This window comes from Micrasema longulum, unplaced genomic scaffold, assembly GCF_059751315.1.
Source record: "Micrasema longulum isolate JH-2025_06_02 unplaced genomic scaffold, ASM5975131v1 h1tg000170l, whole genome shotgun sequence".
Taxonomy (NCBI): Eukaryota; Metazoa; Arthropoda; class Insecta; order Trichoptera; family Brachycentridae; genus Micrasema; species Micrasema longulum.
Window position 1 is genome coordinate 277,139 of NW_028277375.1, and position 26,672 is coordinate 303,810.

General features: G+C 33.6%; 1 protein-coding gene across 1 annotated transcript; it reads right to left on the reverse strand.

Moving 5' to 3' along the window:
* Window positions 1–924: 924 nt before the first annotated feature.
* Window positions 925–2,237, reverse strand: mRpL55 (mitochondrial ribosomal protein L55). The gene is made up of 2 exons (XM_088242840.1): window positions 1,996–2,237; window positions 925–1,165 (listed from the first exon to the last, which is right to left on the reverse strand). Exons 1-2 carry the CDS (start codon window positions 2,185–2,187, stop codon window positions 1,010–1,012), a joined length of 348 nt encoding a protein of 115 aa, XP_088098966.1. The 5' UTR covers window positions 2,188–2,237; the 3' UTR covers window positions 925–1,009.
* Between the last annotated feature and the right edge of the window lie 24,435 nt (window positions 2,238–26,672).

The window sequence follows — 26,672 nt, forward strand, 5'->3', positions numbered from 1 at the left end:
GGACCGCAATACATAGCCATAGTTTACTATTTTTGCATACCACAACAGGCGGCCTCCGTGGTGTAGTGGTCAAGACGCTTGACTCGCGCACGGAAGGTTCCGGGTTCGATTCCCGGTGAGAACACAAAAATTAAAATGTGATTTTTCTCAAGCCTGGTTGTTCTGTAATGTAATTCACTACTGTAATTGGGCCTCCTGGCCTGTTGTGGTGCAAATTTTTTTTAAAATGAAATGAAAGGCCAGGAAGCCCAATTACAGTGGTGAATTACATTACAGAACACCCAGGCTTGAGAAAAATATCTTTTTTTTTTGTATTCTCACCGGGAAATGAATTCTGAACAATCTATTTAAAAAATAATTTCGCCCCATTACTTGTCCTTCATAATCAGCTCATTTAATAAAATATCTCTGCGGAACATGATCACAACTTATTAAGGTTAAATAGTAACATGTAGAGGAATCATAAACTCAAAAAGGGCAATATGTTTCTTTTTTGGGTGATACCGTGTGCGTTGGATTTGTTCCGACGTTTCGGCTATCATTTCAAGAGCCATCTTCAGGGTAAACTGAGTGTCTCCTGCAATGGTAGCCGAAACGTCAGAACAAATCCAACACACGGTATCACCCAAAAAAGAAACATATTGATAACAGTGACCGTGAAAATATTCACACCTATCAAAAAAGGCATTAATGAAATATTAATATTCCTTAAATGAGGCATTTAAAACACTGAAACCTGTTTCTATTCTCTCCAAATTACAGTACCGCTTGTTAAAATCCTGGATTTACATCTTTTCAATCAATTTATTAATAGCAAAAAAATTTGAGAATTTAAAAATTCTTAAACGTCAAATAAGTAATATTATGTATATTTTGTCATATTTCTATCATAAGATATGAATTTTGCAAAAGATATACAACTGGTATGTAAAAAAAAGTATTTTTATTATTTCAAATATCATATTCTATTTTATTTCAAGACTACTATGAAACTAGTTTGCATATAACATTACTTCCTGCGTTTACTCTTCATTTGAGCTAAATATTTTTGAGCATTAAAATTATCTTCGATGTCATCTTCAATTTTCACCATTTTCCTTGGTTTTCTTCGTTCCATGTGAGCTTTGCGTTCTTGATCAGAAAATTTGTTTAAATCAATAGGCATCTGAAAAAAAAGGAAAATATTAATATCTACTCAATGAAATATTCTGTGAAAAACTTTTTATCCTTGTTACGTAACTGTTTTTGTAATTTTGAATGGCAATTATATTTCATATACTTCACGAGAGTTGATTATGGAGTAAATAATTAAACTAATAACCAAAGCTCAAAAAAAGGTTCAAGATGGTCACGGGGTCTAACCGCCCAGGAACAGAATATAAGTTGAATAACAATACAACACAACATCTGGCATCCAAAGTCCGCAATGTCGGGTTCCGTTGGATCAGAACTTGAATAATAAATAAAAACAATACATGATAAATCACAATCTTTTGCGTATCATTGTTTCTCTTAAGCTAAAAAAAATCAATTTACTATCTGCTTTTATAACTAGTTATATATGGGTAGTTTATTCCCCCTTCCGCTGATGTTTAATAGGATAAACCGCATTACGTATGAGACAACCTAATACAAATATGATATAATTATTTTAAAGAACGGGCAGAAAATGATCCACATAGGTAGTAGGCGGCCCCTGTAGGTTAATAGCTAAGACGCTTTCTTAATCTGAAGTAAACACTCTAACGGTCAAACAGCACTAGAGCAGCACTGCATGGCGCGCCCGAAATATTGTTTTCAAAGATTTAGATTAAACAAACAGCACAACAGCTGTGCTACATTGCGCCGCACTTGCAGTGACGCTGTACAGCGGTTTGACATAAATGATCAGAAATACATAAAAACTTCCAAGACCAGAGGGAATTGCTAATATCACAAGACAGTCTGCTCAGGCGTGACGGGCAGCTGATAATAGAAACGTATGTAAGTACTCACTTGTATTATTCTTCTTGGTTCATGATATCTAATATTTATACTTGAACCATCTTCAAGAACTAAGACAGTAGGATAAGTTCTTGCATATAAATTTCTGTGAATCTTCGTGATACTAGCTGTGTTAGTATTCAAATGTCGAACAGATACAGTAATTTTGAGAAAACAGAAACGATTTATAATATTTTTGAACATTTTTATTTGCAAACAAATGTCACGAAAGTTCTTTAACGTTTTAGGTTAGACCACAGACTAAAGATATATATACTGGGTTAGAGAGAGACAAATTTCGGTATCCATCTTTAGTCTATGACAAATTTAATGTGAACAAATTCCATCTTTTTAAAACAAGGGGTAGTTTGTTATGAAATGGTGATTGAGATAAAAATAAAGACAAGATTAGATAATCTTGGAGGCTGTAAAATAAAGTTACGCGATCATGCGTATGAATAGACGGACGTCGTCCGTCACTCCTCTAACTAAGAGGAACGGGAATATCCATCGATCGGAAACTTGAGGTTAAATAAAAGTTCGCGTCTTTCTCGTGCCATATCGGGAATATGATAAGTGGGTTAAAATTAATTTGCCGTGTGTTTTCCCTGTTTAAATATTTTGTCATGATAATGTAAATCCGTAGAATTGAATATTTGTAATTCTATGTGTAAATCTTATTACACATAACATTTTAGCTTCTTCCACATTCATACATCTTGTCATACATGCCTTTTGGTTGTGTCTGCTTTTGACATGATCAGACTTAAGATTTTCGTTTATCTGATCATGCCACGTCTTTCTAGATCATCCTGGTCATACTTCATACGTTACCATTCATTTTTACCATGTTTATCTGTTTTATCATTTCTTTGTTATCAATTCGTATTTAGATTCAAATTTTGAATAAATTAACGATAAGATTTAAATATTTCTAGTAGTGTTATTAAATAAATATGATCAATTTCTCAACCGTTATTTTCATTTGACTTCATCGTTATTTTTTACTATTTTTCAAATGTAATTTATTGTAATATTTTTTATAGTAAATACCGGTTTTTCGCCAATGAACTGTTTTTATTTACGAAGAAAACAAAATACAAACCCACACGAGCGTTGACTTAGAGATTACACACGCGTCGACTTATGACTGCGATAACTTAAGCATGTTCATTATTGTTCATTGTGATCGCTCAAATGCTTAACATGTTTTTAAGCACGTCGATAGCTATTTGTGGTTGAGCTACTGGCTGGTTTTACTGTGCGGAGAGTTGACGGATGATAGTTCATGGGAAGATAGTTTTAATTTGTTGTCCCTTTTCAACGTTATCTTATTACTCGGTACATATAATTTATATAATAATTGGGAATATATCCGCCTCCCAGCATAGTGGTTGGAGGGTTCACCCACCACGTTTGAGGTCCTAGGTTCGATTCCTGGCAAAGTTAATTAACATTATTGATTTTAAATATATTTATACACTCAGGATCATCGCTTTAATAAAAGCACGAGCTCAGGCCCCCTAGTCTCATTGGTGCTTCGAAATTCTAAAAGGGCTCCTTTTCTAAAAACTCCAACCTCTGTGTCCCAAGGGCCCCTGCATGGTCTAAGATGGCCCTGTTCAATCTGCAATGTTTCATAGCTCCTGTACTGGAACCTGAAGCGTTTGACTGCCCATTTTGCCTTAAAAGATATTATAAATAATCGCTATTACGTTGCGATTGGAGTATTAATGCATTATTTTATGCACCATGGGCGCGAAAAAGAAAATTATGGTGTATAAATTGAGTAGGTTTTAATGACTATTTCATAATTAGGAATGATCGAGGCACCTACATAAGATGTATGAATATCGAGGAGCGAGGTTTGTTTAAAAAACACAGTAATATGGTGTTATATATTCTTTGCTTACGCCTATGGGGAAAGGCGTAATGTTCGTGGGTTTTGTTTTGTTTATTTTTTAAAAAATATGTAGGTTTTTAAAATACATATGTATATTATTAATGGATATCGATTGGCGATTATTATTTTTACTTGAATTACATTTAAAAAAATATTTTTTCTCCACCGGGAAACACAGGCCGACATGCATCGTTAATGTTGATTACATTTTTCAAAGAAAGGTTTTTGGAATTCTAGGTAATTCATCGCTAGGCGAATTTATTTGAAGGGATTTTTTTGCATGTTCAAAAGAACTTATTCCGAGTGCTTCATATATCTTCAATTTATAGTGTGCATTGCTGGGAAAATACTCGATTTAAAGGCCATGAATTTTATTTAAAAACATATTTTCTTCCATCTCTTTTTTCCACTCTAGTATGTTTCTTCGGTTTCTGTCAACATTGTAAGTTGCTTTCTCTTTCTGACTCACATTAAAACAGCGTATGAGAAGAAGACAGAATGTATCACGCATAAAATTACTTCAACTAAAGATGGTCTAAAAACAGTCTAAAATGGCAGCTACAAAAGTTGATGGTTCGTTTCGCTCGTCCGGTGAAAGCATAAATTACATTCTGCGTTCAATTCGTATTTTGTTTTGAATTGGATAACTCTTCAATGCTTTTTGAATTTGAATTGTTTTATGTGTTCTCAAAAACTAATGTTTAAGCTACTAATTGTATCAGTGCGTGTTACAGTGTTATGATATTATTGATACCCATCACAAATTATCTCGAGTTAATCTTATTTGACATCAGTGTTTAACTTAATATATTTTTTTATAATAGTGCTATCTATTCCGAGTTTCTAGTTTTTTAAAAAGATATTTAACATGATATATTCGATAGTGGGAATCTCAAAGATAAAATTGTGTTTAGTGCGTATACAATTTTTCAATCACAAGGAAGATTACATTTTCTCTGAAATACCGATCGCTCGAGTGATAAAGGAGTTGATATGATAATACTTTATCGTCTTATCTTACTCGAAAGTACCACTTGTCATTGTAAAAAAAAGTAAGCCAACATGTACGAAGTTGGCTAGTCTACCAGGTATGACTTTGAGCAATAATTACAAAACTTTCCTGAAAGCCTTATCTTTATAATGCAAGTGAATGATCTAAACGATGGGGGCTACAGGAATATTAGAAAGTCTCCTTCGGCGGAAGACAAATCTAAGTTGAGATCTTCTAAAGTGTTGAAGATAGCGGAGAGTTTCACTAACAAGGATCTAGAACTGTCAAAATTTAAACGAAACAGAGGCCCCGACTATGAGGAGAATACGCGAAGTGCTCCAGAGGGGTCGCGGCTGGAGTCTGGACCGGCGAAGGACAGAGAAGGTTCCGGTAGACCGCGCAAGCTGACCAAGTGCCCCCCTATGAGACTGAACGACCCGAGTGATGTTCCTTTAGATCCAAAATTATCCAGCGATTGTGACTCTACAAATAGTGGCAGTAATAATTGCGTAGTGAATGTACCTAACAAGATACAAACAGCGAGTGTTGTGTGTGAGTCACCGTCCAGTGATCGGAGGGTGACAGGCTCTTCTTGTAAGGCCTTACGGACCGCAGTGGCTGCGCTTTATCCCTTCGATGACTTTATTCCTGAGAAAATTGGATCAGGGTTTTTCTCCGAAGTATTTAAGGTAAATTTGCTTTAAGTACTTGCATTTTATAACATTATCTCGGAATGTAATAAATGAGAACTGTGTTATGGCAGATTGTAATGGACGTCCGTAGATAGATTAACACTGCAACAAACCACAATTTATTAAATTTTTTTTTATTTTTAAATAATAAAATAGTACACACATATTTAAACATATTCACATACTCCTATATATGTTCTGATAATACCATTATATCGATAGTTCTAGAGTGCAACAAATCGATTTTGTACAGTTTGGAGTTAAGGATGCAAAAACGTTTAAAAAGTGTTCGTTGAAACTAGGGTTTGTTAAAACTTGGGTTTGTTAACGCTTGGGTTTGTTAAAGCTAGAGAGATTGTAATCCAAAAACACTTAACATATTGAAAGTACTCATGAAATACATTATAGATAAATGCTTATCTTGTGAAAAAAACATAAAAACGTCAGTATCAGAGAACTAGGTTTTTGTAAATGTTGCCCCCTTGAACTCAGGAATCCATATATATCACTATTTTATAAAATGTTTAATACTAACAGTGGCGGGTAAATAGGGACACAGACGCTTAATATAAAAAAGTAAAAAACCATCCATTTCACTACGTACTTATGGGTATCTTGTATATTTTTTGGTATAACAACTCTGGATGTTAAATAGAACAACTAAAGAGTACAAATGATTTATTTTAATACTTTCTATTTTTTACTACGAGCATTTAAATAGGTTTCTCCTGAGTGAAAAAAAGTCGTATTCCAATTTCTTTTACCTTTAAAACCGATCCACATCTTCTGGGCATAGATTCTATTGGCTTCTAGTATTTTTCTACTGGAATATTGTTTACCGCTTATTCAATGAATCGGTTTTACTCCGTGCCGCGACATACTACCACCCGTCATTACACTACTCTCTGCTCCTTTAACTATTCTGATTGCGTATTGAGGATACCCTCCCACTTTATTCTTTATACATATCTTTTCCCATCAGATCCAATACAATCAAACTTCGATTTGTCGCTGAAAAAAACTTGCCTTCTCTGGTTAGCCTTCTATTGGACATGGTCTAGTTTTTCAGATTTTTCCCTATTTGGAGCCTACTGCATCCACGAAAAGTCTCCAGACCTCTATCAGCTGCTAACTTTTGTGCGACCTCCTATGTTAGGTTCACTCCCTGCAGTTCGGATATGAATGTCCATGAGAACCTGATGCTTTCTTGTAAAGTGGGCCAGCGTGGCTGAGGGAGGCATCTGCTGTATAAGGCTCGGCTATCTGTATCATTCTGCTTCATGACAATTGTCACTGGAGTTTGCTGTGTCCGTTCTCTTATTTTTCATTCCTTACAAAGGCTAACCACCGCACACCCAACATTCTTCTGAAATGTCTATTTTCAAAACTCAGTATTTTGGTGTGATGGGCCCAATTGAGGTGCTACGATTTTCATCCGTAGAGAAGAATAGGTGTTATGCAGGCGTTACATAGGAGGCATTTGGTTTTTGCATAGTATACATCTGATCTCCGGATACCCTTCAAACTGTTAAAAGGCTTAAGTTAAATATATTAGCTGTGAACAAAAGTTGTCTATTTTTTTTTTCCAAATTTAAATATAAGCACTGAAATTCAAAACAAAATGGTAAAACTTATTTATTTTTATTTTTTTATTTTCTTTTATTCAGGAAACATACAGTACGGTTACATAGTTTTATATTTTACACAGTTAGACTTAAATCTAATGGACTAGTGAAGTTTCCATATTATATTATATCTTAAAAAATAAAGTGACCAACATATTTTTATCAAAAAGAGCAAATCATCTTCAGAGGATTGGGTTGGAATAATTATAATTTGATTGATTAATGTATTTTGTTATTTTATAATTTCTTTAATATATGTATTTCAAGTAATTAATAATGTGTACAGTACGAGTATATTAACATTTCATACTCGATTTTTTTTTTTTTTTTAAATATTTTTATTACTAAGCACTCTTTATACCACATATATGTAAATGGCAGAAATGCCGTATATAAATAAATAAATAAATAAATAAATATCTAAGGTTATCAATGAACATTTTTTTTTAAGTACAAAAAGAGAAGGAAAAAAAAAACATAAATAGAAGTTGTTTAAAAATTAAAATCAAAGTAAAAAAGTTATTTAAAAGTTTAAAAATATATAATATATAAAATATTTTAAAAATATGTCATTTAAAGAACATTTTTAAATATATAAGATATTGTTTTTACTTTTACGTTACATAAACATGTTATTTTAATTGATTACAAGCCTTCAAAATGAAATTTCAAGTAGATGAAAGTGAGCATTTTTGACACCTCCTGTTTGCGTTCAATCGAGGGAATAAAGCTGCTCGCAATATTTGTGTTGTTTACGGTGAAGATGCTATGAATTATTGACGAATTTGTTGTAAAATAATAAAGGAGCATACATTTTTGACTAATTTGTTGTAATTTTTTGTTTGTTCTCATTTGAAAAAATAGACACACTTATGTTGTTAACACACGATATATTTACTACTACTACCATCACGCCATTTCCCATAGGTGTAGGCAGAGAGGATGGACTGCCACACACGTCTATCCTAACATACATTTTAGCTTCTTCCACATTCATGCATCTTGTCATACATGCCCTTAGGTTGTGTCTGCTTTCGATATGACCAGATTTGAGATTTTGATTTTCTGATTATACCACGTCTTTCTTGGTCGTCCACGTCCTACGTTACCATTAATTCTCGCCATTCGTTCGTCATATTTATTCTCGCCGTATATATCTGCTTTACCATTTGTTCGTCATCCATTTGGTCTCCATGACCAAACCATCTTAAGAACCCTTTCTTAATTTTATCAATTACACCTATCTCAAATTTGCACTTTCGCCTGATTACATCATTCGTAACCCTGTCATACATTGATTTCCCACACATTCGTCTAAGCGACCGAATTTACTCTGCTTTCATCCTTCCTCTGCCAGTTCCATGTTTCACTCCCATACATGAGTGTTGGGACTACCCCGTGGGAAAACCCGTTGTGCACTGCTAGTCTAACTTAAATAGTATTTTTTAAAAATCTGTTACTTTTCTTTGGAATACACGTTCGTTCCGTTAAGAAACCACGTAATTCTTGTCTATTTCACACAAATTGAGCATGGTCTACTCGGCCGGTCAATAAAAACAATAATCAAAAACAAACAAAGAAAAAACAAATTATAAACAATATTTTTAGAAAAGGTGTTTAAACAAACAAACCATCACGCCGTTTCCCCGCAAGGGTAGGCAGATAGGATAGAACGCCACATCGCTCTATCTTTGCATACAGATCTCGCTTCCTCTACATTCATACATCTTCTCATGCACGTGCGCCGATTATTCCGACTTTTGACACTTTGTCAATCTTCAAGTATTTGTTGGATTTGGTCATGCCATGTCCGTATCGGTTTTTCTCTATTTCTGCATCCATCAACATTCGCATTGTAAATATTTTCTAGCCGTTCTTTCGCTGTCCATTCGCTCTGCATGTCCAAACCAACACAGAGCTCCTTTCTTGATTTTGTCGATAGTGCTTATCTCAGCCTTACGTAATGTACATATCTCAACATTTGTGCATCTATCGTTTTACCTACTTTTACCTAGTTTTACCACTTATTCGCCTGAGAGATCGCATTTCGACAGCATTCAGCCTACTTTCATCCCCGTTTTTCCAAGCCCATACATCAGAGTCGAGACCAGGACTTCATTGTGAACTGCCAATTTTGCGCTTGCGACAAACATTTGTCGACAAAATCAGTATTCATGAATTTTGGCGCTTTATAAGTTATCTATAATAATTAATGACATATCGCACTTTTATAAGAATAGTGACATGCACATTTTTTTTAATTTTGAGTAGTGTCACTTGTAATATTTAAAAAATATATTTTACAAAATTCTTACCTAAAAACGAACAATTGGTGCGCGTAGTATTGGTTTTGATAAATTATCAGATCTCTTCTATTTGGTCTTCCCGAAAAAATGTTTATGATCTCACTCATGGCGATGTTATGTTACTTAGGATATAACTGAATTATTTTAGCAATGCAAAAATATTTTTCCGCCTCGCAGTGTAATGTTCAGCGCGTTTGCCTACCATGCAAGAGGTCTCGGGTTCGATTCCCGACACCTGGGATAATCCACGTAAAAAAAAGGTTGGTGTACCAATGCAGTGTCCTGTACACTATTAAGTGCGGAAAGGGAGTGATGATGATGAAAACATAATTAAATTTAAGGTTATTTTTAAATATCTCCAAGTCATTTAAATTTTGAGTGCAAATAATAAATATCATACGATATTACCAAATTATTATGTTTCAAAAATCTTTAAAATTAGTTTTAGGGTTACGTTAAATTTTACCTCAAAATTGAAAAATATTTTGTCACAAAAAGAATTTGTGCCTAAATTGATTATGCTAATAACAATACGTTATCTCTCATAAATTATTTTTTTAAATAAATTGTGTGGTAAATATTGTAATAATAATATAAATATGGAGAGAATTATCTTAAAATTAATTATTTTTTATCTCTCACCACATTGCGCGAGTAACATACGATAATAAGTAAAAAGGGTCAATTGATCTTTAAGAATATTCAATTGAAGTCCTATCTTTTTTTATTTAAACATTAATTTAAATATCTGTTATTACGATTACAGACGCTATCTTCATCGGTATATATATCAAGACGGTATAAGGTAAAATCGGTATTTATTTATTTATGTACGAAAATGTGTATTTGTATGAAAATTCAAAGTATCTTCGCCGGTAACTTGTAAATTAACATGTTTAGGTAAAAAATGTATACATATTCTATTTTTTATACAGAAAACTTACTTTTATTTTTGAGATAAAATTTAAGATAAATGTTTACTTCCCATTGGTTTTTGCCAGAGCGTTATGCATCTCGAATATTTAATGCAGTATAAAAAAATAAATATTTAGATCTATTCTTGACACTCTTAAATATTTTATGAAAATGATTTTTAATGTTACATTAAATTTATTTATTTATAATGATTTAACCACGTATTTAGTTTGTGTAAAATCACCATGGTAAAAGTTTTATTTTTAAGACTTGATAAATGAACAGTTGTGTTCTAAAACCGATCGGAAAATTAAATTTATTTTTGTGATTTTACACAAAATAAATACGTAGTTAAATTATTTTATATATTTCATATTCATTTTAAGTTTCATCAATTCAATGAATAATTTAAAAAAAAAATTTCCTTATAAAGTAGTGTAATAGTATTTAATAAATGATGTATGTGGGGAAATGGGGCTGAGTCTTGCCCCCTCTCACAAGGCCACCGCCACTGTCACTTTCTATTTCATTAGGGCCATTGATCTTCAGCAGTGATACCCGGTGGAGACGAGTGTAGAAATAAACCCGTACCTACTCAATCTGTAATAAAAAAATGTTGCCAATAGGTACTTATCCACTTCAGAGATGTAATGCGCTTGTAATATTATGGTGTTAGATACAGATATATCAGCTTCCGTTGTTTCTGCTTATCTTATCTTATTTATCTGCGTCGGTGCGAGATTGGGGGTACCTTCTGTGGAGGCTACATTATTCGAGCCATCGGAAAAGTTACGAAAATGTCCAAAATAGTTTACTTGCCTATATTGTTAATCTTTTTCGATGCACGCTTGCTAAGAGACAAATAATAATAGAGATAATCCACAATGATTTGAGTATGTCCAGATGTTTGTAGACAGGCTGGATTTCATCCCTAGGGAGTTATTAAAATCTAATTTTATTGCGAGAGGGAAAACATTCTTATTAATAAACTCACGAACATCTATAAAAGTTTCAGCTCTTTTACTTCACCAAAGTAAACAGATAGAAGGGTTGAGGAAATGTGGATGCTTGAACATAGGCAGAGTGGTGAATGTTACAGTGTGTAAAGTGGTCACTTATACCAGCCAATGAATGGTTATAAATTCTGTAAATGCCTAGACTTCCATATACCCTTCTCAAAAATGTTTTCCCTCTCTGTTGCAATAAAAATAGAGATAAAAACGAAATGTATAAATATCTATTATCTTACATCGCATGTAGGCAACATCCAGCCTGCCGACCGGATCCGGTCCTTGGGACGTTTTGTTCCGACCCGCGGAAATGGCCCGGCTCAAAATTAGATAGCAGAGAGACTATCACACCCTCTCACTCCTGTTCACAGTATTTCCTACTTCTAACACTCTTATCGCTCCTATATACTTTCGTAAAGAATTTCAACGCCTATCAGTTCACGGTTTACCTCTTCGTTCTTATTCTCAAAGCATCCTCTCAATTCCCCCTTCTTCTCTAACTCAGATAGTGTCAACTATGAAATCATCTTGCTTCCACTATCAAAGATGTTTTTGCAGTCTATCAGTTCAAATCACGCCTGAAGAAACAACCCCTTTATCTTCCTTAATTTCTCCCTTTTTCCTCTCTATATTCCCTTTTCCCATTGTAGACTAGTACCGATATTAAAAAATATATATTAGCATTTCTAGTTATATTTTTGTATGTATCTTGTTTTATTTTACTTTTTCTCGCGTAGGTACGTTTTGAAACTTAAATTGTATGGAAAGCCCCTTTTATTTAATTGGTTGGTTCAAAAGAAATTGCCATTTTGCAATAGGTCCGCCAATGTATAAATATGCACGTACAAGAAGTTAAATAAATAAAAAGAAACGGATAATTGAATAAGGGGTTGACCACTTATGACGTCATTTCAACTTTCAATCTAAACTTGAGACCGATTTTTTACGATCGTAAAAATCTACGCGGCACTATTAAATTACATAGGGTGGTTTGATATTAAATTTAGCACACTAACCAGTTTTTTATTTTAATAAAGAAATATTTGCGTTCTTATGATTTACCCAAATATTAAATTTTTTTGGGCCATTTACAACGAGTTACCACTCATTATCAAATGGAAACCAAGTTGGGGTTGAGTGGGGTTCGAACCTCGGATCTCCGATCCGTGAGTCCGCAACACTAGTCACCAGACCACAACCTGATTTACATGAGGCCGACTAATACCCACCTCCACTCGATTTCCTTTTGCAGGATTTTAATCTGAAAGAGTAGCCACTGAATAAATAAATAAAAAATATGTAGGTGTTAACGTATTTATCTATCCTCATTTGATCATTTCGCGCCTTACACTGTAAGACTTCCTCTCATTGTCACAGCCCTTGTAAGACGTTTTCGGTTTGTCGTCATAATATTGTAATTCTGAATCTCCTAGTCCGAGGCGGCATTGTTTTCCTGATTATTATTATTATGGATAACTTATATAGCACCATTTTCGCAAAGTAATGCCTCGAGGGCGTTTTACAAAGTAAATTTTTAGTAAAACAATTTACTTTGTTATCATATGCTTCAGATTTATTCGAATGATTGTAGGCGGGTTTTAAGTTTTTTTCGAAACATTACTTCACTCTCACTGGGAAGAGCATTCTAAGCCATAGGACCTGCAACTGTGCGTTCACCGCATTTAGTGATAATTAGATAATTACTTTTCCTATCGCCGTAGATGTACCTGATCTAATCGTAAAACGTCTTTCAGCTAGTTCATCTGGAATGCATAGTTCTTTTAGATATTCCGGAGAAGAGTTGTGCAGTGATTTATACAGTAAGCCAACAGAGTTTGTATTAGACCCTCTGTGGAAAACACGTAGTTAATGAAATTGAAGACCTTGTTTTTAAAATCTGAAATGTCACAAATCAAACAATTTTTCAGGAGAGTTTATATAAATATATATATACACTCGTATATAGAGAAACCGAATACAACGGTTTTTCTAGTGTTTTGTCTTTAATTTTTATTAATGTTGTATGCATATTTAAATATTGAATAAAATGTTAGTGTGACATTTGCTGTTTTTACGCAATATCTTTCTGGGTTTTAGTGCAAACTAAACAAACATTAGTATGAATAGCTGAAATAAAAATAATGGATTTTCAAAAACTTGTAAAGTATTTAGATTCTCAATATTTAGATTTGTAAAAATATTCAGTAAACACTACTAAAAACCTATGTCAAAGGATATCCAGAGCGCCTTTGAACTGCCAAACAATAAATGATAGTGGAGCTACATAGTTGTAGAAATACTAATTATTAAATGATATTTTTTGTTCATTCATACAAATTGATGTGGACAATTATTATTGTTGTTGTCACAAAAACACCGTATTTTTAACAGTGAATTTGAGGTCCCTACGTTTTTTTTTGGAAATATTTGGAAATAACAATTGTATTTTATTTAATTTTATTTTATTTAACTTTTTGTACATAATGTTATTTGTACAATGGCGGGCTTATTGCCAAATGGCAATTTCTTCCAACCAACCAATAAAAAAAAAGTTTTATTTTTATAATTCAAGTTACAGAACATATTCAATAGAAAAAAAAAGATTAAAAAGTTAAAAATATATAAAAATAGAAATAAACGTATTTGTTTATAAATTACCTTAAATCAAAACTATTACTCAATGGGAAAAAGAAAAAAAAGAGGAAAGAGGAAGAAGGAAAGGAGGAGAGATTAAGGAAGATGTAGATTGTATGGGCGGAGACAGAACAGTAAAATCCGATAGTATATTTTCCAATTGGCACAATGTACCCCCGGCACTTATAACCCCGCCCTCCGCTATGCATATCAAGATACTGGTTTTTGAAAACTTGAAAAGCTTTTTTCTTTATATCAAATGGTTTGAAATTTCTTATCTCATAATAAATGAATTGTGTGATTTTTGTAGAAAAGCTGCCTCTTCGCTCATGAGGGCAGTATAGTCCGTATTCTGTATTGTATAATAGTATAGTCTCGCAGCTCGGCATGCGTGAATTGCCGTTTTTCGCTCTGATTGTATTATTTTCCAATTATTTTTTATCTCACTTTCTCTCCTACGATGCGAGCTCTCTCATAAATATGCAGCGTTATTAGTCTAGTGTTTGTATTTTGTAAGAAGTCTACCGTGGTATTATATACGTATATACGTGGCTCGGAGAAAGGTTCTGCTCGGGAGGGAAATAGTCGAAAGGGAAATCTTCGCATTCTGGAAATATGCACTTATCGCGCTTATCAATCAAGTTTTTTGTATTTTAAAACTCATTGAAGAAACTTTGGAATAGATAATGCGTTATAATTTAAAATTAATAATATTATTAACAATATTTTTAGTTTGTCCAAATTTTTGTAGACAAGGACTGGATTCAACTCCCTGGGGAGCTGTTTATATTAACATATTACAACAGAGATGAAAAACATTTAAGATTGTATGTATTTATTTGATATGTAATATATTTTAACTAATGTACTAACTTTGTATACTATGTGGAAATCTGTTATTAGTTCTGAGTTTATACACTATATCTGTTTGTTTACTATAAATATGTATGTAGAACTGTTGATTTCCCAAATAAAATAAAATAAAATAAGGTAATATAGAAGGAAGAAGAATATTACCTTATCTTAAATGTTCTTCATCTCTGTTGTAATATGTTAATATAAACAGCTCCCCAGGGAGTTGAATCCAGTCCTTGTCTACAAAAATTTGGACAAACTCAAAATATTGTTGATAAATTACCTGGTCTATGAAGAAGTATATAAATTGAAAAAATAACATTTTCAGGCGTTGCCTGTTATGTAGGTGAAATAATTCAATTAGATGAATCTCACCCGCATAAATAAAGGTTTCAGCTCTTTAACTTCACAAAAATCAACAGATGAAAGAATTGAAGGAATATAGATGTTCAAATATAGGCAGAATGGTGAATGTTACACAGTGTGTGAAGTGGCCACTTAAACCAGCCATTGACAGCTCATAAGCCCTGTAGATGCCTAGACTTCTATATTACCTTATCTTAAATGTTTTTCATATCTGTTGTACATGCATACAATATGTACAGAAGAGAATTAATAGGCTTGATTCATGCTCTTTATTCATAATTCGTTTAATCATTAAATCAAATGCAATTTTCCACTCTCACTTTCCTTCAATCATCCTTTACCACTCCTTATCAATTTCCTTCTTTTCCTTTCCACTATCTCCTTGTTTTGTCCATATTTATCTTATTTTAATATATAGTATATTTATGATTTATATAGTTTAAACTTCAAGTCGTCGTCGCTTTATTACATTATTATTTAGTGAATACATATAATTGGATGGCAGGCCCTACTATGTATACATTTTATATATATATATTTTTTAAATATTCATTTAACCTGTACATCTGTTTGTATTCGAAATAAATAAAAAAAATTAAATATGTTAAAATAATATTATTGTGATAGGAAACATCTGATTCTGTACATTTGTACATTTTCGTACATTTTTGTACATCTGTACATTTTTGCCCAATCTAGACGAGCCTTCTTCAATTTCTCCGTCAGAAGGGTTTTTTTTGCGGGGTTTCTTGCTTGGAATCCCTGTTCCAATAACCCCCTAGAAACCGTCCTCTCCGAGAACTCGGTTTGACATGTAGACTGGATCTTTTCATGAATTTCTGCATTAGTGAGAAAACGATTTTAGTTGGTAAGCTTTGGCAATCAGCCGATCTTCTCTAGGAGTTGTTATCGCTCCAGAGAGCCGGATGTATGAAATTTTTTAAACTTTTTTCTCACAGAACACTCCGAGAAACCGATTCTACGAGAAATTTCACGATTCGTAATATTTTCCTATGACGGGAGTAATAATATACGATTTTATCGCGATATACATTTGACCCGAACTCTCCATATTTTCGTAGCAATGTTTCTTCAGACGTTGCTTATAAAAGACTGATGTAGCTTTTAAAAATGTAATAACTTTAAAGGTATACCCAATATAGTCATTAAACACACTCAAAAGCGATACTTAAATAAATAAAAAAAATCTATGAAATAGGGACAGGTAAACTTAGAATTAGGAATAGCAGGGCCCCGTTATAATTGGAAGTTAACAGAGTTATCTTCGACGGTCTATAAAGAAAAACCGATATGTGTATACGAATATGAGTATATTTGCATGAACATTTAAAGTATCTTCGTCGGTAACCTAAAATTGAAAATGTTAAGAAGAAAAAAATGTATGCATATTCTGATTTTCATAAAGAAAACTTAATTTTACTTTGTAGATAAAATTGAAGATAAACGTTAACTTCCCATTGTAATCGGGGCCCTGGTAAGTGTGGTTTTTTTTATCCATAGGTGTATATGGCAAAATTGCCTTTTACAAAATTTGAAATAGGGACATATTTTGTTAATTATTAAAAAAAAACATACGTACACTTCATTTTACCCAAGATTAAGAAACAAAAAATAATTGATTTTAAGTATGTGCTGTTCCTTCTTTGGTATATTTTCACTGAACTTTTGTATTTTACTTATATATATATATATATATATTATCTGATATAAATATGAAAAACAAGGGTTTTTAAACATGTTTCATAAATTTCCTATCTTTTAAACATACATTATATTTCTTCCTGTGCAAGCTGTTAAGAGTATATTTGCGTATATTTTTAACGAAAACACATGTATACAATAAGTAAGACCTAAAATATTACTGGGGCCCGCTAAAAGGCGTACACGGCAATTTGTATGACAAAAAAATGTTCCGAGATATCGCCACCGAGATAAACGGGCAGGCTATCTCCGCGGAATAATGATTTACCCCAATTACCGCGCGTGGCCGCCGAAAATGGAGGCAGAAAAAATCACTCGTATTATTATTTATTTCGTTATTTAACAATTCCAATACATCTTGGTATAAAATATATAGTATTTTTCGTAAACTCGCTCGTAATAAACGCCATTGTGTATTTACGTCCCGCGCTCGAGGTTGTTCACAGAGCTGGGGCAAGACGCAAGATATTATGTGTAGGTAATTGTTAAAAATCAAATCAAAGAAAATTACTATAAATACCAAAAAAATTCATGCAAAGTCTCCCAGTTCGCAATTTAAAAAAAAACGACGGCAAACTTATAATGTCATTCGATTCGTGGGACGATGATAAAAAGAAAATATACGATTGAGCTCGGTCAACCACAATAATAATATAATTTATACCTCGGTGTTAGCTTCTGAAAGCATGTGTCCTATCAGCACCTTTTTTAATTTTAATTTTTTTATTTATTTAACTTTTGTACATAATGTTATTTGTACATTGGCGGGCTTATTGCCAAATGGCAATTCCTTCCAACCAACCAATAAAATAAAAGTTTTATTTTTATAATTCAAGTTACAGAACATATTCAATAGAAAAAAAAGATTAAAAAGCTAAAGATATATAAAAATAGAAATAAACGTATTTGTTTATAAATTAATTTAAATCAAAACTATTACTCAATGGGAAAAAGGAAAAAAGAGGAAAAAGGAAAAGAGGAGAGATTAAGGAAGAGAAAGGAGATGTTTCTTCAGACGTGATTTAAACAGAGATAATGTAGTAACATCTTTGATGGTGGATGGGAGATGATTCCACAGTCGAGCCGCATGGACACCATATGAGTTAGAGAAGATAGTGGAATTGTGGATGGGTATTAAAAGAGTGCCTTGAGAATTAGCGATTGTCTCTCCGCTGTTTAATTTTGAGCCATTTCAGTTGCCTACGATAATCAGAAATGTGGTCATATTTCCTAAGACCAAAAATGTACCTTATGCATGTATTCTGAAGTCGTTCAAGTTTATAGAGTTGCTTTTATGACCTAAGCCTATCTTCATTTTACCTTTCACTAATTTAAAAGTTAATTTATAAGCGTATTCATATTGGTTAGGGGTAGTACAAATAAAAAAGGCACACAAAAAATGTTCCTCCTAGCCTGTTTAAGACGGAACACTATGGCGGGTGGAGATCTAACTACCTCTGACTAAATAATTACGCACTTAATTCTACGATACTAACTTCGGGACGTTCTCTGAAGTGTACAACGCCAACGGTACTAGGGTAAAGTAAATCTACGGTATTTGTGTCAATGTCACCCAAGGTTGCGGTGCGGCGCGCGTACGCGCCGTACACGGAACACGGTACACGGCGTCATAGATGACCACAGGTGAAATAACTGTCAGTACCTATTACCTACTACCTACCGACAAACGTCAATATTATTGGATTTTACTGCTCCCCGGTAGCTTCTAAAAAGAATTTCGAGGGTTTTAAACGTTTTGTAAGCATTTCAGCCATTTGACCATGTCCAATCAAATTAATCCATGTCAGTGAAGAATTTACTTCCCTCATTTCTTAAACCCTATGAAATGACTTCTGCACGTAGATCTATTACTTCCAGATTATTATTATGCGGTGGAAAACAGAGATTTAAATGTTTTTATTTGTATTTAATGGAAACTAAATTAATGTACAAATGCGTAGGTATGATGTTATTCAAAATTTTAGATTTCAAAAAATTCCGTAATAAATAAAATTCAGGCTTAACACTAAAATGAAAAAATGCGCATTATTCAAATATAAATTTTAGTCCTTAAAAAAAGTAAAAACAATTGTCTTCTAACTAAATATTGAAATGCATAAGTAATAAAAACCAATTCAGTACAATATCGACAAAAATGACATTACATACGCAATATGTATTCATCATTATCATTCACTCTCCGCAACGAATGGCGCATAGGACACTGCATTGGTACACCAATTGCAGCGTATCTTGATCATTTTTAATTAATTCATCCTTTTTTAAGGAAGGTTACTACCGAAAACGCGATAAGCAGGTATTGAATTGTTGAAGGAATATATATTGTAATAAACCCACCTTTATATTCTAAACGCTCTCGCAGCCGTAGAAAAAGATTTTATCTTACGTATTTACATACATACAAATACGCGAGATAAAAGTGTTTTCTACGGCCACGAGAGGGTTCTTCAGTTCAGTTCGCAGGGGTGGTATTCTTAACGCAAAAACGCGCGTAAAAAAATTTACGTTCTAAATACACGCTAACAGAGCGATTTCTTTGCGCGCAATTCCGTTCAGAATACCAGCCCAGGGGTGCAAAATACACGAGATAATACGGCCGCGAGAACCGGGAGGTTTTAGATATAACGATATGTACAAACCCACCCGTGAATCATATTCGCAACTGGCATGTCTCCAACGATGCTTCTATGTCTGACCATATACTTATACGATTTGATATAGATTTGAAAGGGAACAGACAAGTTGAATCATATCGCAACCCTAAGGCAATTGACTGGGATGGATACCGAGACCAGTTGAAGTCAAATACGGTTGCGATATGCAAAGTCATCCGATCAATTGACTAATTAGAATCAGCGGCGGGGACCTTGAACGCGTCATCACTGCATACCATGACAATTGCCCCCTGAAAACTACGAGAACTAAGGAAGGCAAAGAGAGCATCTTGGAGGAATTTCTGCGATGAAGAGCCGTACATATTTCAAAAATTCACCGTATGTTCTCAAAAGCTTCTCCGACACATTTAGGGCTACTTATAAGATCCGATGGAACGTTCACTGAAACTGTGGAGGAAACAGTGAACCTTATGGCCCAGATTCACTTTCCCGGTTCGGTGACGACTGACAAAAGAGAGAGCCGAGGAAATTTGAAAGACCGTCGACCGAGGACTGGAGAAGAGCATCTCTTGTCTTTCGACCACTCCAGGTGAGGTGGGCAACCAACGTATTATCAGCGCTATGATTTTTTAAAGTTTTGTAATTTTGAAATTACTCCGCCAGTGACGTCACAAGTTCTGTTCTGCTGATTGGTGAGCTGGCTTCCCGGAAACCGTAAATATATCACAACACTATCTTTGGTTGATTCGGTAGAACTTGTGACGTAGTTCAAAGTTCATTTTTACTATCTTTTTCATACATTTTCAAGATACTTTGCTGCACAATTAAATACTCTAATTTTTACCGCGTGTAAGAAATCATTTTGTGTGTCCGATTTCCAGCAACACTAAATTTCCTCACATCAGCATGCCTTGATTTTTTTATTATTTTTTTATTATATGCAATAAGTATAAGAACTTTTTAGCAGCAATATGATTTTTTTTAAAGAAACGTTTCCGTTTTAACTTGACGACACAAAGGGGGCTAAATTGGGTTAATATGCCACTATCTATACTACGTACTATCCTGATCGTATGGCGCGATTAATTCGGGGACAAGTTAATTTCTAACTCGGAGCAATAATTCAATTCTAAATTTCTGGTTTGGTTTTTAGTTTAACAACAAACGTTTAACATACGGTTTCGGTTTGCGCTTGCAATTCTCGACCTGAGTACCTACGGCCCGTTGTATATTGTTGTAGATTGGTTTTTATCCGTATGGGCGACTATTAGCCAGTGGCGTGTCTGAGATTTCTTCAACAGTACTCTCAGATTTCAACAGTAAAATGAATAACCGCTTCGATATTTTTAACCAACACAAACAAAAACCACTCGAAGCTTAAATGGCGGAACAAATTGCTGACCACTGGATTACTGAGGTGTATAAAATATTAGCTTTATATATTTTCACTTATGAAAAAAGATAACGATAAGATCGAAAACAAGTATAATTGGTCATATTTATACAAATAACAAAATACTATCTCTGAATGGATTTTGTAGGCAGGTGAAGTTTTGAAACTATTTTTGGTTTAAACACGTCCTTGTGGACGAGAAATTCCGATACACACTGTAGTGTAGACTATTATATATTTACTACTAAGATTTTCCGTGGATTTTCCGGTTACGTTTTCACTTATATAATTATATATATAACAAGCGGCTGCTGCTGACTGTGTGGTTTAAAAAAAAAACGTTTTCTTTGTCTAATGGTTCTCTTAATTTGTATGTTATAAACAGCAAGGAACCATAGTAATACGTTACCTGTATTTTTGTATTTTGTAAATCGCACTGCATATTTTGATTATTTAAATAAAAGGAATAAGAGAGCAGATTATTGGTTCCCATATTTTACTTTGCAATAAGGGCAGCAAGTATTTTCGAGATTGTGCTCGAGTTTTTTACGATTTTCACTAGGGAAAAGAAACGCGTTGATCTGGAATATGGAATTCAAAGACATTTGATTGGCGAGGTTTCAATATAAAAAGATACGTCTTTTTTGGGTTTTGTGCATTTCCTCACTTTAATAAAACCCTCGTTGAGCGGAAATTTATAACAAAAACTACAATAATTTCATATGGTATTTGGTCATTACATAATATTAAAACTATATATAATCACATACCTGAAATTAATGAAGGGCCGTAAATGCCCGAGAATGGACGCAGCAACCAAGCTCTCAAAACGAGAAGAGTGGACTTAGTTTGAAAACCTGTTTCGGGTGCAACGAAACGCCTTTAAGTTTATCGTTTTGAACATGAATTATTATTTAATAAATCTGTTTTCGGCTGCAAATAATATAAATATTTCAACGAATATCGAGGCAGTTGATTTTTTTTATAATGCAGTTTTTTTTTTATAATGTATGTTTACTGTTTTGCATTGGATAAGCAAACGTTACTTTTTGTATACTTTTTTTTTTCATTAATCTTTCTTTTGCCCGACACCTGTGTTTTGTTTTCCAGATAAACAGTTATATGTAATAGAAACAACACGAAGAAAATCAGCTGCAGTCCATAATCCGGTAGATTTAAATCGGTGTTACTGACGCAAATCACTCCATTTTCTCGGAAAATATTTTACTTCTAACATTATTGTCTTATTTACTTTTTTTGTCGGAGTAATTACATTGAAATATTATCGTATGTAATGTGGAGTGTTTCTGTTTACCGGATCGCCTTGTTGCATCACTAGCGCCCTAGTGCACTCGTTACCACCCACCTAATGTCTTCTTGCCTCCTGTTACCTTCCTCAACCACGCTCATATTTTTATCTCAATTTTCCGTGTTAAAGCACAAGTCAAGGTCACAGTACTTTTCACGCAAGAACTCGATTTTTTAGTACTCTTAGGTCCAACCGCAACGAAAATAATATTTAGCGTCGTTGTAGTTTGTAGTGCAATGCTAAACAGATTTTTTTATTATTTGTTTATTTTTCCATACATATGTTATTTACATAGAAATATAATTACTAAAATACACTTTAGAAAAAAAAAACTTAAAATTAAGCTATAACATGAATTGGAAAAAATGCCCACAAAGACTACAGCGTCTGAGCGTGGGCCATTCATTTTTTAATTATTAAATAGTTTATAGCACATATAATAATATTTGGCTAATTTATAATAGCGCCAGTTTTGTAAAAAAATCACCTCAAGGGCGCTTTACAATTGTATACCTAAACTTACATTCTAACTAAACTAAAGTGATATATTATATTTCCAGGTTTAAAATTGAGGGTATGATAGTCTAAAGAAGTGGGATTTTAGTTGCGATCTGAACTGACTGGGACTGTCGATGATTCGTAAGTTTGAAGGCAATTGGTTCCAGGCAGAGGGGCCGGCGGCGGCAAAAGCACGATCTCCAAATCTAGTGTTTGGGGAGCACCGGATTTCGACAATTTTTCATCTTCCTGAATCAAATACCGACCTAAGAGTAGATTTTCTTTGACATGTATTTTCCCTAATACAAAGGTCCGATAGGTATTTTGGAGCCATATATGGTATGACATGACCATGAAAAGAAAAGAAAAGAAAAGAAAAAAAAGAAAAGAAAAGAAAAAAAAGAAAAGAAAAGAAAAGAAAAGAAAAGAAAAGAAAAGAAAAATAAAAGAAAAGAAAAGAATAATAAAACAAAAACCAAATTGACTTATGCTAAAATTACGAAAATATGATTTATTTGCAGTATGCATTTTACCTTTATTTTTTTTAAGAATGTGTATCTGCACCTTCCATGCTAATCCAAGACTTCAAAACTACTTGAAACTGTACCAGTGATTTAATGTTTTGTAGTTCCTCGGTTAGAAGATTGAAGGATCTTGGACCAACATGTAAGGAGTGTCTCTGTGCGAACTTAGTTCTGCGTCCTGGAACTGACAGTACACCATCGGATCTATTACTAATACGATTTAAATTATTACTAAACAATTCCCTATTCATGTAAACATATTTCAGGCACTGAAATAAATATAACTTTCTAAAACTAAGGAGTCCACTCTCTACGTATAATTTATTACTAGGAAATAATGATAATGATAATTATTAAACTGATGCGTTAATTTTGTTTTCCATACTTTGTGCCGAGTTAATTGTTAGCACTTTAGTTCGGACGAATGTAACCGTGGAAATTGCAATATTGTTCGAGACTCAAAGACAAAAAAATATTTACACGGTTAAAGGTGAGATTTACCTATTAAATATTAATATTGTTAGGTCTATGTGAATATTGCAAATCTGCCATTTTCGTTGAAATAAGTCTTCTTAAAATAAAAATATGGATTATTTATAATATAGAACACTTGTGGCCACTTGAATTTATTTCGAGCACTCCTATATAGTTTCGGTAAACACCCACCTTTCTATCTACAGGTGCACTTTATAACTACTACTAGGGTTGTCTTTTAGGTTTATATAGAGCTAGAATAAAACAGAAGATAGCTTTTACAGACTTCGTTTTTTGAAGTATTCTCCACGAAGATTAATACATTTTGCATGCGCTCGAACCAACTCTGGAAGCAGTTATTCCACTCGTTTGTTGGTACAGTCGAAATTGCGTTTTGGCGACTAGAACCTTTGACCATGCAGTCCGTTCTTGACTATCGTAAAGTTAAAAAATCGTTGGGTCGGGACTGTACGACGGAGTATGGTCTATTTGGATGGAATTCGACCTTTTGTTGCTCCAAAAAATAAATTGTCTCGCGAGCTGTATGCGAACTTGCATTTTCTCGTTGGAGGATGATTCGTCGTTCGGGGCTGTTTTTCGAAGCTCAGCTATGACTTTCGGCAAGCAAATTGTATACCAATCGGCAGTAGCATTTCTTTGACCCTGCAGAGGAATTGTTGCCATATGACCTGTTTTTGAGACAAACGTCGCGACCATCTTTTTCGCACTTCGAAAATGGATGACTTTTGTCGGCTTTTTTTCACCTTGAAACACCCGAACAGACGATTGGCGTTTATTTTCGGGTTCATATGAGTAACTCCACAATTCGTCCACTGACGATGCTGCTAACATTTTTAGAGTTTTCTGTGTTGAAGCGGTTTAGAGTTTTTTAACACCAATTTACCCTAGCTTCTTTTAGTTCTTCTGTCAATAGATGTGGTATTCAACGGGAAACATTTTTTTTAAGACACAATTCTTTTTGCAATCTTTGAAATCTCGCGATATGTCACATGTTCGTCGTCCTTGATGAGTTTGCGCACAGCATCGGCGTTTTCCTGGGTATCCGTCGTTTTTGGTGCACCTGTCCTCGGATCGTAGCTAAGACTCAGCTAAGACTCAGCCGTCCACGTTTGAATTCGCCATATCAACGAGAAATTGTCGATCGATGTTGCGCTTTATTCTTGTTTGCGAAAGTTGTAAAAAAAATAATGCGCGAAAATTTTCACAGTTTAATTCCATCGTTCGAATAACTCTTGAACTTTGACAATTTGCTGTGTTGTAGCACTACGTATCGCACTGACACTTTGGATTTAGGTTAACTAAAGATGAAGGTTTCTTTTTAATAATGACATTTGATTCGTGCTCTTCGCCCTCGCCCTCTATGTCCCCGTATGCAAAACTAAAAAGACAATAATAATAATATTTGGCTGATTTATATAGCGCCATTTTTGTGGAAAATCACCTCAAGGGCGAAAGATCTGTTTATAAGTACACATGCAAATGAAAAGATCTGTGCTTTCCAAAACTGTAATATTATTGTAGTTCTTCAAAATGAATTCGATTTCTCTTATAACAAAATTTTATTTCATACACATTAGATTCCACACCTTGACAAATTATTTAATCTATGTTATCCATTTATTGTGTAGATCTGTTAACGGATTAAATTAGTAAATTTACGAAACGTACTTACACTTATTTTATTGTAAGTACATAGCTAATTATTTATATCAATTCACATTTTAATCCTAGGAATTTTTTTCTCTCCTGTAATGTTGACTTTTTTCCATCGTGGCGTTACGTAATAGCAATGCTTTAGACAAACTTTTCCTAAATGAGTAGGTATGTATTAAATACAAGTAAAGTACGTTTGTACACATCTTGCAGATTTTATTGCTAGTCATTGTGTTTAATAGATTGTAACATACATTTCCCGGTGCATAAATAGGTATTTAAGAATATTCTATAAAAATCTTTCGGATATTCTTTTTTTTCATGATAAGAACGCTTCGATCGTGTAGTAAATATAAGGTGTAATACGATTTGGTTATCACTTTTATCGTAAAATATGAACTATTTATAAATGCTTTATCCCTGATACGAATTCGTTTTGTGTGTGTGATACGAGTCAGCCATCGAATATGGATTTGAATAAGTGTAGAAATATTGCGAGCAAGTGCAGAGTAGAGATGCAAGGCGGTAAAATTACCGCGGTATTTTACGGGAATTTTACCAGATTTTGGTGAAATACCGCACTTTACGGTAATTTTCGGTAAGAAATGAATATGACGTATTAATTTTAATTTTTCGAAGATATAAAAAATACGAGTAGCTTTGTTTAAGGACACATTACATGACAGTGAAAACCAGGTTTAGATCCACCGAGTGGTTGTCGAGATTTATTATAAGTATGGGACGTTCAAGGTCATTCGGTGTATACTTTTTTAACTTTTTTGATAAAAAAGATTATATTGTTTTGAGAAAATAAAATTTATTCAATTCTTTTCGTAGGACCGATACTTACCATGATACACGTTTGAACATTCAATAGAGTTTATCAAAATAGCGGAAAAGCGGTATTTGCACTTACTTTTTACTTAAAAAAGTATATACCGAATGACCTTGAACGTCCCATACTTATAATAAATCTCGACAACCACTCGGTGGATCTAAGACTGGTTTTTAGTTTTTTTTAAATAGTTTTTCTTCCGAAACAGTTTATCAAAAAAATAAACTGTTACTGTAAAGAAAAACTAGTGTCAGAATATTGTTAATTCACAAATTAAATTTTCTAAAAATAGCTGTTAGCAGTTTTTCATGGGTTTTGTCCACGCTG

Excerpts from the sequence above, each read along its gene's own strand:
- mRpL55 (XM_088242840.1), bottom strand. The coding sequence starts at position 2,187 with ATGTTCAAAAATATTATAAATCGTTTCTGTTTTCTCAAAATTACTGTA. Across the intron at positions 1,166-1,995 it reads AACCAAGAAGAATAATACAA|ATGCCTATTGATTTAAACAA; the intron begins GTGAGTACTTAC and ends CTTTTTTTTCAG.